This window comes from Cricetulus griseus (assembly GCF_003668045.3).
Source record: "Cricetulus griseus strain 17A/GY chromosome 1 unlocalized genomic scaffold, alternate assembly CriGri-PICRH-1.0 chr1_1, whole genome shotgun sequence".
Lineage (NCBI taxonomy): Eukaryota > Metazoa > Chordata > Mammalia > Rodentia > Cricetidae > Cricetulus > Cricetulus griseus.
Genome location: NW_023276807.1, coordinates 101,735,581 through 101,755,055, shown reverse-complemented (window position 1 = coordinate 101,755,055; position 19,475 = coordinate 101,735,581). Strand labels below are relative to the sequence as shown.

The window sequence follows — 19,475 nt, the reverse complement described above, 5'->3', positions numbered from 1 at the left end:
GAGGGAGGGAGGGAGGACAAATATGCATAAGGAAATAAATCTTTTTAAAAAAGCAATCAAGGGTTTTCTGCAGGTTGCACCAGGTAACTCTGCCTGCCTCTGCTCCCTGCTCCCTGCTCTAGCCAAACTGACCAAACTCCAGTCAAAGGTCCCCCTTACTGTGACTACACACCATCTTCTCTTACATTCTCAAGTCTATCACTGGAAATCTGCCCTCTCCTATACATACTTCAGCTTTCACTTTATACTAGGTTGAGAAACTAATGGATAAATGTACTGTTTTTCTTCCATACTACTTTTTGTTTGGTTGTTTTGTTTTTAAAGGCAGGATTTCTCTGTGTAACTCTAGCTGTCCTAGAACTCGATCTGAGATCAAGGTGACCTCAAGCTCAGAGATCTGCCTTCCTCTGCCTCCCAAATGATAGAATTAAAGGCATTCACTACCTGGCTTTTTTTTCTTCTTCTAAATTTTCCTTTAAATGTGCTTAACAGGCTGGGCAGTAGTAGTGCATGCCTTTAATCCCAGCACTTGAGAGGTAGAGGCAGGCAGATCTCTGTGTGTTCAAGGCCAGCTTGGACTACAGAGCAAGTTCCAGGACAACCAGGGCTGCTACACAGAGAAACCCTGTCTCGAAGAAGAAAAAAAAAAAAAAAAAAAAAAAAAAAAAAAGCCCTTACCAGGCTGGAGAGATGCCTCAGAGCACTGACTGCTCTTTCAATTCCCAGCACCCACATGGTGGCTCATAACCAACCATCCATAATGGGATCTGATTTCTTCTTCTAGTGTGTTTGAAGACGTGTGTGTGTGTGTGTGTGTGTGTGTGTGTGTGTGTGTGTGTGTGTGTGTGTGTGTGCGTGTGTGAACTGTGTGTTATATATTGTCATCAATATGAAAGGCACTGGAAATAATGACATTGTGGCTATATAAAAGAGCCATCTCGGGCTGGAGAGATGGCTCAGAGGTTAAGAGCACTGGCTGCTCTTCCAGAGGACCTGAGTTCAATTCCCAGCAACCACCTGGCAGCTCACAACCATCTACAATGAGACCTGGGGCCCTCTTCTGGAATGCAGGGGGACATGCAGGCACAACAATGTATACATAATAAATAATTAAACAATTCTTAAAAAAAAAAAATCCCCCTTTTAAAAGTTACAATGGAAGTATATCGAAGTGTATTGAGAGCAAACATTACATCCATGATTTTCAAGTGACTCAGAGCAACTAAGCACAAGCCAGGTCCAGTGCACACAGGAGGCAGAAGCAAGAGGCCCAGGAGGGGATATGAGACACTGTCTAAAAGCAGAAATCATCAAGAGAGAACAATATTTATTCTTAAACTGAGTGTGGGAGGTCCTGCTCATTATCTCAGGACTTGGAAGGCTGAAGCTGGTGGATCAGAAGTTTGTGCAGCTTTGGAGCCTATGCTGGTACTGGCTCTGTAGACCAGGCTGGCCTGGAACTCAGAGATCCGCCTGCCTCTGCCTCCCAAGTGCTGGGACTAAAGGCATGCGCCACCAACACCCAGCTCAGCATGGGCTTCTTAATAGCACCCTAAATTTAAGTGGGAAATGGTGTACACCTTTAATCCCAGCACTTGGGAGGCAGGGGCAGGTGGATCTCTGTGAGTTCAAGGTCAACCTAACCAACAGAGCTAGTTCCAGGACAGCCAGAGCTACAGAGAGAAACCCTGTCTCAAAAATACAAAAATAAATAACCAACCATGGATTTTTATTATTTTTTTAATTTTATTGTTTTTAATTATATATGTGACATGTGTGTCTCTTGTGTGGGTATGTACATATGTGTGCAGGTGTCTGAAAGCCAAAGGAATTGGATCCCCTGGAGTTGGAGTTACAGATGGTTGTGAGCCACCTGATATGGGTGCTGGGAATTGAACTCTGGTTCAAGCCCCCTCCTTCTTTTTCCTGAATATTTAAAAGGGAATAAATTATATTTGTACAATTGTTAAAACATGAAGAAGGCAGGAGGATCAGGGCATACTGGGTTCGTGCCTTTAATCCCAGCATTCAGGAGGCAGAATTGGGTGGATTTCTGTGAGTTAGAGGCCAGCCTGGTCTATGTAGTGAGTTCCAGGATAGCCAGGGCTACATAGTGAGGCCCTGTCTCAAGCAAAAATAAGCTGGACAATGTTTGTGCATGCCTTTAATCCTAGCACTGGGGAGGCAGAGACAAGAGGATCTCTGTGAATTCTAGGCCAGCCTCCAAAGCTACACAGAAACCCTGTTTCAAAAAAAAAAAGAAAAAAATCATGAAGAATGGGTTAAACAGTGTGAAGTGTATATATTACCCACCTTTTTTTCTGTGACTCAGGATTTGCAGACACAACCCCTAAAGCAAAGGTTCTCCCTTTAGCACACTATACCACACAGCTGACACTAGCTCATTCCTTCCCAAGCTCCTCAAGACAGCCACTGAAACTTCTCCCTAGCAGGCTTTCTTAAAAGCATTCCATGTGCTCACCAAAACTGTTTATCAAGTCTATCACCATTTCCACATGGTTCAGCCCAAAGGTCAGGTCTGTCCTCACCCTGCCTGACCCAGCAGAATGGCACCTGATGTGGCAGACAGCACTTTCTCTGCTGGGTTCCTGCAGGTCCTCCCTGTTCCTGCTGTGACTTCACAGGGACTCTCCTGTCAACCCACTCACTCACTTCACCATTCATTTATTACTCAGCTTCAAATACCATCTTCCTACAAGGACTCCCAATGGTAGGGTCCCGCCTGGACCCTTCCTCAGGATTGCAGATGCTACAGAAGCCATCTGCACTTCTCTATAGAGACTCGGAGTATCAGGCTCAGCATTCCGAGAGAAGAACATAGCTCCCCCCAATCCTTCCCCACAGGCTGCTTCTCCTTCAGAGGTCCCATGTCAGTAAAGGGCAACCCCATTGTTGCAGGGGCTCAGCCAAAGTCAGGAGCTGCAACAGAATTCCTTTCTGAATCACATTTAATCTCTCCATAAGAAAATCCTATTAGTCCTTTTTTTTTTTTTTTTTTTTTTTTTTTGTTTTTCAAAACAGGGTTTCTCTGTCCTGGAACTAGCTCTTGTAGACCAGGCTGGTCTCCAACTCACAGAGACCCTTGCGCCTCTTACTCCCGAGTGCTGGGATTAAAGGCATGCCACCAACACCAAGTCTGGCAGTCACATTCAAAACAATCAGAATCTCAGTCTGGGGAGATGGCTCAGTGGCTGAGAGAGCTGCCTGCTCTTTCAGAGGACTCAGGTTTGATTCCCAGGACCTACATGGCAGCTCACAACCATCTGTAACTCTAATTCCAGGTGATTCAATACCCTCTTCTGCCCTCCATGGGCACCAGGCACACACATGGTACACATACATACACACATACATACATACATACATACATACATACATACATACATACATAATGAAAAAACCTTACATATGTAAAATAAAATAAATCATGAACACATATAAACACACACTCCAACTACCATCTTGCCAAAATCTCACTTAGATTTTTCTTTCTTCTTCATCATTTTTTGTTTGTTTTTGTTTTTTGAGACAGGATTTCTCTGTGCAGCCCTGGCTGTCCTACAACTCGCTCTGTAGACTAGGCTGGCCTCAAACTCACAGAGATCCACCTGCCTCTGCCTCTTCAGTGCTGGGACTTATGTGTATGTGTGTGTGTCTGTGTGAAGGTATATGCATCTGAATCCAGATACCTGAGGAGGCCAGAAGGTATCAGATCTCCTGGAGCTGGAGTTATAGATAATTGTGATTTGCCTAATGTAGGTTTGTGGGTTCTAGGAACCAAACTCAGGTCCTCTGTAAGAGAGTATGTGCTCTAACCATTAAATCATCCTTTCAGTTTGCAAGACAATTGATTCCACTGTGTGTGTGCCAAGTGTGTGCAGGTAACCTCAGAGGCCATGTGTGTGTTATTAACATGTATTCACCCACAGACTGGTGAGTTTAAGTTAGTAAGCATGGTTCTAGCACTTGGAAGGTGGAGGCAAGAGGATTGGAAGATTAAGATCATTCTCCACTACATAGCAAGTTCAAGGCAAGCCTAGACAACATGAGACCCTGATTCAAAAACCAAAAACCAAACACCCTATGAAGATAAAGCAGAAGAGTTTTCTTTGCAGTCTTGGTTTCTACCTGCATCATTTTCTCATTTGCTATAGAAAAATAATGAGGTAATAAGAACATATTTTAAACAGTTTCTAATCATGTTAGTTAGAAATCTCGTGGAGAGCAGGTGCATATTCCAAACAGCAGCACCCATCTGCCACAGCCTGGCCTTCTGCATTGCTCTCCCACCCCATCTCCCCAGATGCCCAGCTGCACTCCCAACAAGCAGCAGCAGTGAAAAGCCTTCCTGTTGATTATATAGTCCTAGGACACCAAAACCTGAATATGTACTAGACAAACCTGCAGCTGGAGGCTCAGGGCCCTGTGCTTCACAGCCGCTGCGTGAAGAGCATGGTCTGCATGGGCTTGTCCTAGTCGCCACATCCACTTGCTCCACCAGAAACTGAAAGAGGAAATCAAAGATGGAATCAGTTGGGGTTGCAGGGACATAAAAGAAGAAACTAGGGCTGTGCTTCTGAACTGTAACCCAAGTCTCTCTCCTTCATAGTGCCATCTCTAAACTGACATCTGCTAGACCCACTGCAGCAAAGAAATACAAAATCAAGAGTGGTCTAAGGGCTGAAGAGATGGCTTGTCAAGTACTGTACTTGCCACCAAGTCTGAGTTCGGTCCCTGGGACCCCCATGGTGGAAGGAGAAAACTCACTCCCACAAGTTGTCTCTGGCCTCCACATGCATCATCATCTCTCACACACTACATAAAATATGATTTTAAAAAGTTTAAGGGGGGCTGGAGAGATGGATCAGGGGTTAAGAGCACTGATTGTTCTTCCAGAGGTTCTGAGTTCAATTCCCAGCAATCACATGGTGGCTCACAACCATCTGTAATGTGATCTGGTGCCCTCTTCTGGCACACACTGTATACATGATAAATAAATAAATAAATCTTAAAAAAAAAAAAAGTTTAAGGAACATAAACTAATGTCAGACCCAGTCTTAAGCACTATAAATTATCATCCAATCATTTATTCGTTTGCAGTACTGGCAATGAACTCAGGGACATGTGCATGCCAGGAAAGCTCTCTACTCTTCAGCACTTCAGACACGCTCAGGTGCTCTGGCCTACACAATTTAGTTTTCAAACATGGAAGTTACCCACATTTAAAAGTCAGCTTCATGAGAAAATCTGAAGGGAAAAAAAGTGGCTTTCAGGTTTCTAATCTTGCAGGATGTCTCCTTCCTTCCCTCCTATTGCAGCCACATCTTCATCTTAGCCGGAATCTCTTTTCTATTTTCTTTCCTTTCTTCTTCCTCTCTCTTCCTTTTTTTAAGGTTGTTCAGGACAGGGTTTCTCTGTGGAGTCCTGGCTGTCCTTGAACTTGCTCTGTAGACCAGACTGGTCTGGAACTCACAGAGATCCACCTGCTCTGCCTCCTGAGTGCTGGGTTTAAAGGTGTACACCACCAAGTTAGGCTACCTAATCATTTTTTAAGGCTGAGGAGATGGCTCCGATGGTGAAGTGCTTGCTGTGCAATCATGAAAACCTGAGTTTGTATCCCAGCACCCACATAAAAACCCAGGCTCAGTGACAACATCTGTAATCTCCATGCTACAGAGTCAAAATGGTTCCCTAGAGGCTCAGTGGTTGGCCAGCCAACCTAGCTGAACTGGCAAGTTCCAGGTTCACTGAGAGATCCTGTCTTAAAAAGTAAGGTAGAACCCAGCATGGTGATGAACTTGGGAGGCAGAGGCAGAAGGATTTTTATGAATTTGAGGCCAGTCAGGCCTACATATTAAGACCCTATCTCAAAAAAAAAAAAAAAAAAAAAAAGAAGAAGAAGAAGAAGAGAAGAAGAGAGAAGAAAGAAGAAGAAAAGAAGAGAAAGAAAAAAAAAGGAAAAGAAAAGAAAATGAAAAAAAGGCGGTGGTGGCACACGCCTTTAATCCCAGCACTCAGGAGGCAGAAGCAGGTGGATCTCTGAGTTCAAGGCCAACCTGCAAGTTCCAGGACAGCCAGGCCTACACAGAGGAACCCTGTCTGGGAAAAAAACAAATGACAATAAAAAAAGGTAGAAAGTGAGGGAGAAACCAAGCTTTTTACACATGTACAACCACACTTTCGCCCCTATGCACATATATTGTATATACACAGACACATTAAATAAATAAAAGTTCTTTCTGTCCACAGATGTCCTGGGCACTGCTAACTACTTCACAGACATTATTTGATCTATTCTCAGTAACAACCTAGAAAGATAACTAACGGTAAGCCTATTTCACAGAAGAGAAAAAGGAAACATGGCGAGGTGAAATGACCCAATGAAACATGTTGGGACAGGGATTCAGATCCATGTCAGTATGTCTGTTGTCCCGCGCGCTCTGTATTTCTCGGCCGGCAAGAAATCATACACGGGACACTCGGATCCTTCTGCAGACAAGCTTTAATGCATCTTGAGAGTGAAAGAGCATAAGCTTCCCAGAGCGGAGACACTAAACCAAGAAAACCATCCCTTATAAAGGCTGACCAGCCGCCTGGGACGTGTTACCCTATGAATGGCTTCAGCTCCTCAGGCCAAAATGAGCCACGGGATAGGCAGAGATCAAAGGAATGGAGATTACCCAGCGCCTGTGAAGTAATTTACATCTTGGTGTCTTCAGGCACCATTATAATGCAGGAAACGGCCCCTTACAGTCTGTAAAGCTATCAGGCTGTACTCCATGCTCATCTCTCCTGAGCTTTAACATTCAGAACCCAGAGAACCCCGAGGGGCAAAGCAGATTTGTTATACATGCCAAGGGATCCAAAGTAGACTTTGTCCTGTATGTGCAGTGTTGGTGAGATGCAATGCAGAGCAGTGGCTGCAGCAAAGAGTGGGCTCTTGGTTTTTTTCAATGGTAATTTACAAGAATTCAGACAAGTCCTCTGACTTTCCTGAACCTTACTGTACATTATGATGTATGTACAAGGATTAAATGAAATACTTTACAACACATACATGGCCCCACCTAGTGGTGCAGACCTGTAACCCCAACTATTTGGCTAAGTCACGAGGGTCAAAGGCCTAGAACTAGCTTGGGCTAGAGAGAATTGAAGGCCAGACTGCTCAAAATAAAAGCAAATGGTGTGACTCAGTGGTGGAGTATTTGTCAACCATGTGACAGACCTTAAGCCCACTCCCTTGTGCCACCCTGTCCTAGTTAGAATTTCTATTGCTGTGATGAAACACCATGACAAGCAACTTGGGGAAGAAAGGGTTTATTTGGCTTACACTTCCATATCACTATTCATCATTGAAGGAAGTCAGAACAGAAACTCAAACAGGGCAGGAACCTGGAGGCAGGAGCTGATGCAGAGGCCATGGAGGAGTGCTGCTTACTGGCTTGCTCAGCCTGCTTTTTTTTTTTTTTCTTTTTCTTTTTCTTTTCTTTCTTTTCTTTCTTTCTCTTTCTTTCTTTCTTTTTTTGTTTTTTGTTTTTTGTTTTTTGTTTTTGTTTTTCAAGACAGGGTTTCTCTGTGTAACTTTGGAGCCTGTCCTGGAACTCACTCTGTAGACCAGGCTGGCCTCAAACTCACAGAGATCCACCTTCCTCTGCCTCCTGAGTGCTGGGATTAAAGGCATGCGCCACCACTGTCCAGCTCAGCCTGCTTTTCTATAGAACCCAGGACCACCAGCCCAGGGATGGCACCACCCACCATGGACTGGGCCCACATCAAACACTAAGTACCTGCCTGCAGCCCAATCTTATGGAGGCATTTTCTAACTGAGATTTCCTCCTTTCAGATAACTCTAACTTGTATCAAACTGACATAAAACTAGCCAGTTCATAACCCTACCACCAAAATTCTATATATAAAGTTAACATAGGCTGAGGACTCTGTAAGTACTTAATTAAAATTAATTATGGTTATATGAATATTCAATATTATAGCTGGATGTTATCAAAGGATATTTATAGGTGTCAACTGTGTGAGATGGGCAAATTAAAGCATCATCCCAACACTGAGGTAAAAGGATGACTGCTGACCCCACACACTCACCATAAGACACTCCGTCGCCTAAATTCTAGAGCAGTGTTCTGCATTTGACGTTTGGTCCTACAAGCAACAACGTATATCAACCAGGACTTCCAGGCTTGGCGCATCTTCTGCTTTGTATCTAAAGACATCAAAGAGAGATCTTTTTAAAGGGTAGAAACTGGGCTGTAGAGATGGCTCAGCAGTTAATAGTATCTACTGTTCTTTCATGACTACAGTTCAGTTCCTAGCATCCACACTGGGCAGCTCACAATTTCCTGTGATTCCAGCTCCAGGATGGATTGCAGGGGATCTGACACCTTTCTTCTGGCCTCTGCACATTCCTATACACTGACATACGTACATAAACATAATTAAAAATAAAGCCAGAAAAAAATAAAAAGGACCCTGTCTCAAAACAAAACAAACAAAAAAACTGGGTAGAGAGCTGGAGAGATGGCTCAGAGGTTAAGAGCACTGGCTGGTGTTCCAAAGGTCCTGAGTTCAATTCCCAGCAACCATATGGTGGCTCACAACCATCTGTAATGAGATCTGGTGTCCTCTTCTGTCATAAAGAGACACATGCAGGCAGAATACTGTATACATACTAAGTTTAAAAAAAAAAAACTGGGACGCTGGGCTTTTGGTGGAGCATGCCTTTAATTCTAGCACTTAGGAGGCAGAGGCAGGCAGATCTCTGTGAGTTCAAGACCAGCCTGGTCTACAAGAGAGGGCCAATGAGATGACCCAGTGATTAAGGATACTTGCTGCCAGACCAGGGTGACCTGAGTTCACTCACACAAAAGGAGGAAAGAACTGCCTCCTGAAGGCTATCTTCCTACCTCACATGAGCACCATTGTATACAGGAGCCCCACATATTTAAACAAACAAATGAATGTCAGAAAATGTAAAGGGTGGAGAGGGATATATTATTTCAGGTTGTGATACCAGCTCAAGGACTTCCTGTACTTAGCTTGAAATGCCCATAGCTCTTCTCCAGCCTTCATGTGCCCTCTTCTGGACACACTGTGTAGTGTTACAAATTAAAAAGGATTAGAGACTGTGGTGCCACCAGTTACAAGCATTTAAAGGAAAAATAAGTGTGTCAGGCAGGCACACTGCTAACTGTGCTTCACCTGAGCCCTTCCACCTTTGGGGTTTTTTGTATTGTATTATTTTGTTTTGAGGCATGGTTTCTCTGTGTAAATAGGCCTAACTGTCCTAGAACTCACTCCGTGGGTAGATCAGGCTGGCCTCAAACTCACAGAGTTCTGCCTGTCCCTGCCTCCCCGGTGCTGGGATTAAAGGTATACACCACCACTACCCCAAAACCTTTTGGTTTTTTTTGAGACCAGGTCTCTATATTACCTGCCTGATTTGGAACTTCCTTTGTAGACTAAGCTACCCTCAAACTCACAGAAATCCACTTGCCTCAAGTGCTGGAATTAGAGATGCACACTACCATATCTGGCCTTATTGTTTAAGACAAGAGTTTCTCAGTGAACTGGGAACTCACCAATTAAACTAGACTAGCTTGGCCAGAGAGCCACAGGAACCCTCCTGCCTCCATTTCCCAGGGCTGGTTTGGAGGCATGACTGGCTTTTTATGTGGTTTCTAAAGAATCAAGCTCAGGTCCTCATGCTTGCTTTGCAAACCACATTACTGACATCCATTTTCCCAACCCTAGAAACATGGTGGTGGCGCACGTCTTTAATCCCTGCACTCGGGAGGCAGAGGCAGACAGATCTCTGTGACACACATGTAGGGCAAAACATTCAAACACATAAAAAGTAAATAAGTAAATCTAACCACCACCACCACCCCTTTTTTTGTTTTTAAGGAACCTCAACAGACACAAAAAAGATACAAATATGATGGCTAATATCAAAACAAAATAATAAAATCTAGGATGTCAATTTAACTACATCTGGAATTAACTAAAACCCAAATAGCTGGGCACACCTGTGAAGAATTTTTCTTCACTGGATCATTTGAGGTGAGAAGAACCATACTAAATCAAGTCATACCTTCTGGTGGCAACCCACATAAAAGGACATGGAAAAAGGAAGCTTTTGCTGTTTTTCTGCTTGCCCTCATCAACCCTGTTACCCTGAGATACTCCTTTGCTGGAGTATCTACATTTTCAGGATTCCAACACAGACTGAAGACCAGCAGCTCTCTAGGACTTCCCTGGGACTCTAGCACCAGATTGGAACAGTTAAGACATCCAGTCTTGTGAACCAGATCCTTGGCCTTTCCATCAGGACGCAGCCATTGCTGGCCTACTTGTACCACAGCCTGTAAGCCACTCTCACAAATCCCCTTTTAATGTATATAATAATATATGTTATTAATTGACAGAATTGATTATGTATTAACATAATATATAATATACATATGTATATATACACAAATTAGTTTTGTTCCTTCACAGAACCCTAACTAATACAATGGCATATATATACATATGTGTGCACATGTGGTGTGTATATGCATTAATAGTGAGAACAGGAATAGATACTCAATATCATTAATTTTTAGAAAAATGCAAAAACTAGAATGAAATATCTGAACTATCTATATAGATAATTCAGATAACTGTTTGTAGAGTTAAATTATTATTATTATTATTTTGTAGGAGGTTTTTTGTTTTCTTTTTTTTGAGGCACAGTCTCCCTGTGTAGCCCTGGCTGGCCTGAACTCACTATGTAGATCAGATTACTCTCTGAATTCAGAGAGATCCGCCTGCCTCTGGAGTGCTGGTATTAAAGGCATGTGTGCTCAACTTGTTTGTTTTTTTGAAACAGGAGCAGACTGTGCGTCCGAGGCCAGTCATCTGCGTGCTCCCTAACCTCTCCAGTGCTGTGATTACAGGCACGCACCAGCACAGCTGCCCCATTCTAAAATAGCAATTTGTATTTTTCATATAAAATGACTCTGCATTTGCCAAAAGCATAGAATTGTACACCAAAAAGAATAATTCCTACTTTATGAGAATTAGAAATAACAACAAAAACAAACCATTAGCTACTTACAGGTTAAATATAGAAACAATCTGTCTCATACTGAACTAAGAACCCAACATCCTGGGGAAAGAAGAGAAAGCTAGACAGGGAAGGTAACATTCGTCACTTATTTAGTTTTTTTTTTGTTTGTTTGTTTGTGGTTTTTTGAGACAGAGTTTCTCTGTATTGCTTTTGAGCTTGTCCTGGAACTCACTCTGTAGACCAGGATCCGCCTGCCTCTGCCTCCCAAGTGCTGGGACTAAAGGCATGTGCCACCAACGCCAGGCTGATTTAGTTATTTTTGAGCTCGTTGTGCTATTTGAACTTTCTATGTAGTCCCAGTTAGTCGGGAATTTTCTATTTTCTTTCCTCCACCTCTTGAGTACTGAGGTTACAGGCATGTATCAACACACCTGGCTTGGGAAGGTAACACTTCAAATGCACCTGAACCAAAACTGGAGAGATAGCTCCACAGTTAAGAGCACTTGTTGCTCTTCCAGAGGACTCAGGTTCAAATCCCAGGTTACAACTAAATGAAAGTCCAGTTTCAGTGGACCTTATACTCTCTTCTGGCTGCTGCATGGACACAGCACACAGACACGTAGAAAAATAAATTAACCAATGAATGAAAATGGGTCTGAATTTTTTTGATCTCAAGGAAAGGTAAGAAGTGCATATTCAGTGTGGTCAGAGGCTGGGGGCAGGGAGAGAACAGGTGAAACCCTGAATGTCACACCAAGGCTTCGAGTTCATTAAGAGAGGCCATTAAGAGTGAACTTGCAGAGTAGCAACCACTCCTTCAGCTATGTATACAAGGAAAACAGAGTAAATACACAGAGGTGATGAAGTACCAACATTGGAGGAAGGTGAGAGTTACTGTCAGGAAGCAGTAATGGGTGCTTCCTTTAGAGGGCTCTCATAACACCAGATAAATACTGCTGAAGCATGAAGAATGGAACCAACCTTAGCAAGGCCTGTCACCTAGACAGGGAAAGGAGGAAGTACAGGTCCACACCATGGGGGACCAGTTGTTCTGTGCTCAGTGTAAGCACACCAGCAGACCAGGTATAGTCAAATGAGCTTCAACTGCCCAAACTATGCCATATGGAGACTGATATAGGATTTGACCAGGCAGGGGGTTCACCTAGATCACACTCCCAGAACAAGAAAGGAGTCAAGGGCATGTTCTCTCTCACCAGATGACTCCCTCTCTCACCATGATGCTTAGCTCTGTGGAGCCTCCTCTTCATCTCCTGTTGCTGGTGCACAAAGGTCTTCCAGCTCTGGAACATCAGGTTGTACAAGTAGTATCTGAGGAGCCAAAATACAAATGGTGTTATGGTAAGACAATAAAGAAACCCCACCCAGCATACCCAGTCACTTTTACACTTAGGAGCGTTCTATCAACCTGTAGTTGATAGAGAACTGATCAGCAGACGTTAGGGCTGTTTGGAATGAGGGTGCTACCTAGGTTTAGCACAGGGAAATTCTATGGGAAGTAATAGGCTGTTTGACCCTTGATAGCAGAGCCATCTAAAAATAATAATTGGGGCTAGAGCCTGGCTCTGCGTTTAAGAACGCTGGTTGCTTTTCCAGAGGACCTGGTTAGGTTCCCAGGACCAACATGGCAGCTGACAGCCACCGGTAACTGAAGTCCCAGGGACGAACACCCTCTTCCCTCTTCCGGCTTCTGCAGGCATTTCAAGTACATAGTGTACAGACATACATGCAAGCAAAGCCCCCATACACATAAAATAACAAAATGCCACCGTCCCTGATCTCTACAGCACAATGAGTTCTCTTCCCCATTGTGTTCCAGAGTGTAAGTTTTGAGACACTTAAAACAAAACAATTTTGCTACTCTGTTTATTGTGTGGAGGGGTATATGGTTCACAGCAAGTGTGGAGGTCAGAGGTCACAATGTGCAGGCTCTCCTATGTGGGGTTAGGGAGCCAACTCCGTTTACCAGGTAGCAGCAAGTGTCTTTACCTGGTTAAGTTATAGCACCTATCCCTACAAATGGGCATTCGGTGTCATTTTTAACTTTTTCCTCTATTTAGTCCTTGCAATGTGAGTGGCAAGGATTAAAAGATTCTTCTTTCATCCTTATCCTGTTTTTTTAAGTTGTGTTTTGGTGCTAGGGATGAAGCCCATGACCTTGTACAGGCAAACCATTTGCTCTCCCACTCAGATACCTGACCCAGTCTCTCTATTTTCCAAATGTCCTATGTGGGACACAACCTGTCTTGATCATATCAGCATTCTAGGACTAATTTTTTTGTTTGTTTGTTTTTTCAAGACAGGGTTTCTCTGTGTAGTCTTAGCTGTCCTAGAACTAGCTCTAGACAGTAGACCAGGCTGGCCTCGAACTTAGAGATCTACATCTACTCCAGGGTGCTGGGATTAAAGGCATATGCCACAACTGCCTGGTTTAGGATTAATTATTCAAAAAATAAAAAAATAAAAACCACCTACCTCTCAGTTTTAGAAAAACATGGAAGTGAGTAACCATACAAGTTTCCACATGGCCAACAAAGCTATCTGACTCAGAGGAGCACACGTGTGTGCATGGACGTGGACCTAACTGCAAATAAGTATGGATTTACTGATTTGCAATCCAAAAATTTGCTTCTTTGGAACAGAAACAAGGCTTTGAGTAATTGATACAGTGCAAAGTCTATATTTCAACAAGTATAAAGCAATGAGACACCTGTAGTGACAGTCAGCTCGCATGCAGAGTTTCCACTCCCTCTGGGAGACCCACCATTCTTCCCTCCATTCTCCAAAGACTTTCTGTAGTATTCTCTGCTCATGGAAAAACCTAGGCAGAAGCAAGAACATCAGAAAGTTGGTGTGAGGCAGTTGGGCTGATGTCTCTGCCAGGTCAACTTCACACTGCCCTTACCTTCTCAGTTAAAGCACTAAAGTGTAGAAAGCCGCACACTGTGTCTGATCACAAGTTCAGTGTGACATATACTAGGAACAAGACAATTACACCAAGGATTTCAACAGTTATGGATACTAAGGGAAAGTTGAAATCTTCACACTCTATGAGGGAATCAAAACTACAATTCTGAGGAGTAAGTGAGATGATGCAGTAGATAAAGCCACAGTAGCTGAAGCAGAGAAGCCCAAGGACTTGCTTGCTCTCTGGACCATGAAAAGGCAGAGAGAACTGACTCCACAAAGTGGCTTTCTGACATCCACACATGTGTCATGGTATGTGCACACACACACACACACATCAAACACTAACACAATCATAATTTAAAACTATTACAATTGTCAGCATTTTTTAATTGTTTTAGATTAAATAAGAAACTTTTGCCGAGCTGTACAACTTTCATCCCAGCCCTCGCAGAGGCAGGCAGATCTCTGTGAGTTCCAGGGCCTGCTTGGTTTCAAAGAGAATTCCAGGACAGCCTCCAAACCTACAGAGAAACCCTGTCCCTTGTTCCTGTGTGTAAGGAAAGGTGCTGCAGTGTAGATTCCAGAGACTGAACTCAAGTAAGCAATTTTGTTTTGTTTGGTTTTTGAGACAGGGCTCCATGTAGCCCTGGCTGTCCTGAGTCTCACTATGTAGACCAGGCTGGCCTCAAACTCAGAGAGATCCTCCTTCCTCTGCCTCCTGAGAGCTGGGATTAAAGGAGTGAGTTTCTGCTTCTTGTGCCTTTTCTTGGTCTCTTTTCTTTCTGTTTGTTTTGTACAATTCTGATGTGTTTGTTTTATCTTACTATATTTTATAATAAAACAACAAAATCACAGGCTGCAGAGATGGCTCACAGGTTAAGAGCACTGACTGCTCTACCAGAGGTCCTGAGTTCAATTCCCAGCAACCACTTGGTGGTTCACAACCATCTGTTATGGGATCTGGTACCTTCTTCTGCTTGTAGGCATACATGGAGGCAGAACACTGTATACATAATAAATAAATGAATCTTTAAAAAAAATTCCCTTAGAAACCTGTTTGTTAGCCTTGATGGCACACGCCTGTAATTCCAGCACTTGGGAAGCAGAAGCAGGTGGATCACTGAGTTCCCGGAACAGCCTGGGCTACACAGAGAAACCCTGTCTCAAAAAAGCAATTTAAAAAAAACAAAAGAAAAGGGCTGGAGAGATGGCTCAATGGTTAAGAGCACTGGTTGTTCTGCCAGAGGTCCTGAGTTCAATTCCCAGCAACCACATGGTGGCTCACAACCATCCGTTATGAGATCTGATGCTCTCTTCTGGTGGACATGCAGATAAAGCACTCATATACATAAAAAATAAATAAATAAATTTTAAAAAAAGAAAGAAAAGAAAAGAAAAAGCCTGTTTGTTTTCTACTGAGAGACAGAAATGAAATGGATCCAGGTGGAAGAAAGTAGAGGAGGAACTGGGAAGAGTAGAGGGAGAAGAAACCATAATTATGATATATTATGTCAGCCTAGTCTACATAGTGAGCTTCAGGCCAGCTAGAAATACAAAGTGAGACCCTACACACACACACACACACACACACACACACACACACACACACACACAAACACACACACACACAAACACATAGAGAGATGATGATGACAATGTTGATGAGGAAAGGGGAAAAGAGATGGAATTATATTTTAATTGAAAATATTTTAAATAAAAAGTAACAGAAACAGAAGAAGCCCAGCAGCAGCTCAGGGCTCTGAGTTAACAATACCTGGCTCTAGAGGGAGTTACTCTTCCAAATGTCATTCGAATCCACAAATACAAGAACTTTCTGGCCACACATCTGAAAGAAGAGAAGGACACATACATTTGAAAACTCTACCTGTATAACAGGAGTTTTCTGGAAAAGAGAGGGAACCTTTAAGATGTCAAATGGAGGGTCCACAGTCTGAATCAAAAGATGATGTCATAACTAATCTTGCATCAAACAGAAAATGGAGAGGACGGTTTATAAAACTAAAATCAGGCCAGGGGGTGGTGGTGGCGCATGCCTTTAGGCCCAGCACTCAGGAGGCAGAGGCAGGAGGATCTCTATGAATTCAAGACCAGCCTGGTCAACAACAGCTAGTTCCAGGATAGCCTCCAAAGCCATGGAGAAATGTAGGGGAAGCTGTAGCCAGCCCCTAAGAAGGCGTGGCTACACCCTGTCTCGAAAAAACAAAAAACAAAAAACAAAAAACAAAAAACAAAACAAAACAAAAAAAACTTAAATCAACTGAACTGGGTGGTGGTGACATAAGTCTTTAATCCCAGTACTCAGGAAATAGAGGCAGGCAAATATCTTTGAGTTTGAGGCCAGCCTGGTCTACAGAGTGAGTTCTAGAACAGCCAGGGCTATACAGAGAAACTCTGTCTCAAAAAACAAAATAAAACATAAAACTACTATAAAGCAGATTGTTGTTAAAAATATTCTTTTTGATTTCAAGGTTTTGCTTTATATGTAGCTCAGGCTGGACTGGAACTCCCAGAAATCCACCTACTCTGCCTCTTGAGTGGTAGGATTAAAAGCATGTGCCACCATACCACTCAAGGTCTTATTTTTTAATTTTATAAGTCCAGTAAACAAAATGTATGAATAAGGAAAGTTTCTTTCAGCTTCTACAGTGGAATCATCTCCCACTGTGTGAGGGCAGGTGTGTGTGTGTGTGTGTGTGTGTGTGTGTGTGTGTGTGTTAACCAGGGACTCTTTAAGTTTAAGCAGGTATTCTACCACTAACTTACAAACCCAGCCACTTTATAATTATTTCTTTAAAGACAAGTATTGCTGTAATAAAACTCAGAAGCTGTAAGTTTCAAAGGTTGCAGAAAGTTGAGTCCTACACAGTTTAACTTGCACCAAGATTAGCTGAAGGACTTTTTCCTCTACCCAACTGTGGGAGCTTAGAACCAGCAATAGCAGAATTCATCATGAAAGTATATAAACATTTTTTTAATTCCATAAAATTGTTTTCTTTTTAATCTGTGGACAAAGAAAAGACTCCCATTGGAGCACATGCCCTGTTTTCCTTTATCATTATTTTAGGAAACTTAGAAGGATAATGTTTTTTTGACCGATGCCACTTATAGCCCAGACTGCCCTAGATCTGCCATCTTCTTGGTTTATCCTGCCATATGGCTGGGATCACAGGCCTGTACCACCATATCTGACTCACTTTAAACAAACAAGACAACACAAAACTCCTTTTTTTTTTTTTCTTTTTTTCAAGACAGGGTTTCTCTGTGGTTTTGGAGGCTGTCCTGGAACTAGCTCTTGTAAACCAGGCTGCTCTCAAGCTCACAGAGATCCACCTGCCTCTGCCTCCCAAGTGCTGGGACTAAAGGTGTGAGCTACTACCACCCAGCTACAAAACCTTTCAATACAAGTATTTTGACAGTGAAGAGATGGAGACATCAGATATGAGGGAAACCATTCTTTTCTCATTTTTCTTCCTGTTTAAATCCCTGGCAAAGATTCATGTATCCTGGTCTTTTCCAAACACCAAGAGAGGGGTGGGACACTCAATGTTCTCTACTCAAACCCCAGTGCAAGGCTGTGCCACTGTAACAGTCATCAGCTCACTGGATGTCTGCCATTCCCTTGTGACTGTGCTGAAAGCAGGAACCGTCCTTGGAGTCCCAGTCCCTAGCACAGTGTGTGGTATAAATGCTTGAGTGTACGTGTACACACACACACACACACACACACACACACACACACACACACAAAGCCACTCACTCATTCTTCTTGTCAAGCTCTGGGCTCAGTTTGAAAACCTCTTCTTCCTACCTTTTGTCTGACTTAGTCTTACAAGATCCTTTAGGGCTGAGCTAACTGTATGTTACAACTGGAGACCATAAATGAAAACTGTCTGTAGTTCTAAATATTCTTCTTCTTCTTTTCTTTTAAAGACAAAGTCTCCTGCTATGTAACCCTGGTTGGGCTGAAGCTCTCAATATAGACCACGTTAATCTCAAACTCACAGAAATCTATCTGCCTCTGTTTCCTGAGTGCTTGGATTAAAGACAAGCACCATCAAACCTAGCCCTAAATATTCTTTTTATCTGAATATTCCACTCAGAAGAGTTCTCCAACTAACTGGCATAGAAATAATAATTATTCTTCCTTCAATTTGGGCAAGAAAGAAAAGCAAATGAAACGTCTCACCTGCTTCGCAATTCTCTTAATCGGCGTCTAGCCCAATTGTGTGAGGCCTGAGAGGAGGAATGACAGCTTCGAGGTAACTCCCTCTGGACCCCAGAGAAGGCAGACTTGTTGAGAGGCAGTGCCTTAGGGGAACAAGGTTTCTTAACCACACCATCCCTAAAAGACCTTAAATTTGAGCAGAGAGAAAAAAAAATCTCTTCATACAATATACATACATTTAAACACTCAACCAAGCTCTGCTGTTAAACTCATGGGGACTGATGCTGACTATGCCAGCAACCAGCACTGCTGGGTCAGCACTAAGTGGAAACTGCAGAGCAACAGGTGGGATCATTAGATCTAGCATATTCGTTAATTAGTTTTTATTATAATTTAAAGAGAATCATTTACAACCTAGAAACAAATTCCTAAGTACAAACTAAAATAGAGGGCCTGGAATTCTGGCTCAGAGATGAACTTCACAAAGTCCCAGGTTCTATCTCTAGTGCATCAAAAGAAACTACGATAATAATAAAATATTAGGGAGGAGCCTAGAGAAATGGTTCGGCAATTAGGGGCACTGCTGTTCTTCTAGAGGACCTGGGTTAGATTCCCAGCATCCACAAGGCAGTTCACACCTGTCTGTTAATTCCAGTTCCAGGGGATCTGACACTTCTGCCCTCCAACAGCACCAGGCATGCACTGGTGCACAAATATACAAGCAGACAAAACACCCAGACACATAAAATAAAATTTTGGCAGGGTGGTGGTGGAACACACCTTTAATCCCTGCACTCAGTAGACAGAGGCAGACAGATCTCTGAGTTCAAGGCCAGCCTAGTCTACATTGTAAGTTCTAGGACAGCTAGGGCTACACAGAGAAACCTTGTCTCAAAAAAAAAAAAAAATCAAATAGATAAATAAATAATAACATAATAAAAGTTTAAAAAATTTTAGGGAACTGGAGTGATGGCTCGCTCAATGGTAAAATGAGCTTTCTGATCTCATGAGGACCAGAGTTCAGGTCCCAGCACCCATATCCAGTGGCTCACATACCCCTGTAACTCTAATTCCAAGGGATCCAATACCTTCTGACCTCTGCAGGCACTGAGAGCATGCCCACACTGTGTGTGTGTGTGTGTGTGTGTGTGTGTGTGTGTGTGTGTGTGTGTGTGTGTGTGCACACACACAAAATAATAAGAAATTAAGTTAAATTAAAAAACTAGAGATCGGAGTAGGGATGGGGAGGAAAAGGAGAAAGGGCTAATGTAAGAA

General features: G+C 42.9%; 1 protein-coding gene across 8 annotated transcripts in view; it reads right to left on the bottom strand.

The window, feature by feature from the left end:
* The window catches only part of LOC100771980 (protein SFI1 homolog), a 61,647-nt gene that overhangs the window by 34,735 nt on the left and 7,437 nt on the right, over positions 1 to 19,475 (bottom strand). For all 8 annotated transcript variants that reach the window (XM_035452249.1, XM_035452247.1, XM_035452248.1 and 5 more), the window contains exons 3-8: positions 18,222 to 18,386; positions 15,789 to 15,860; positions 13,815 to 13,925; positions 12,321 to 12,415; positions 8,122 to 8,239; positions 4,423 to 4,525 (exon numbers count right to left, since the gene is read on the bottom strand). In XM_035452249.1, coding sequence (XP_035308140.1) covers positions 4,423 to 4,525; positions 8,122 to 8,239; positions 12,321 to 12,415; positions 13,815 to 13,925; positions 15,789 to 15,860; positions 18,222 to 18,386 — 664 coding nt within the window. The remainder of the gene's footprint in view (positions 1 to 4,422; positions 4,526 to 8,121; positions 8,240 to 12,320; positions 12,416 to 13,814; positions 13,926 to 15,788; positions 15,861 to 18,221; positions 18,387 to 19,475) is intronic.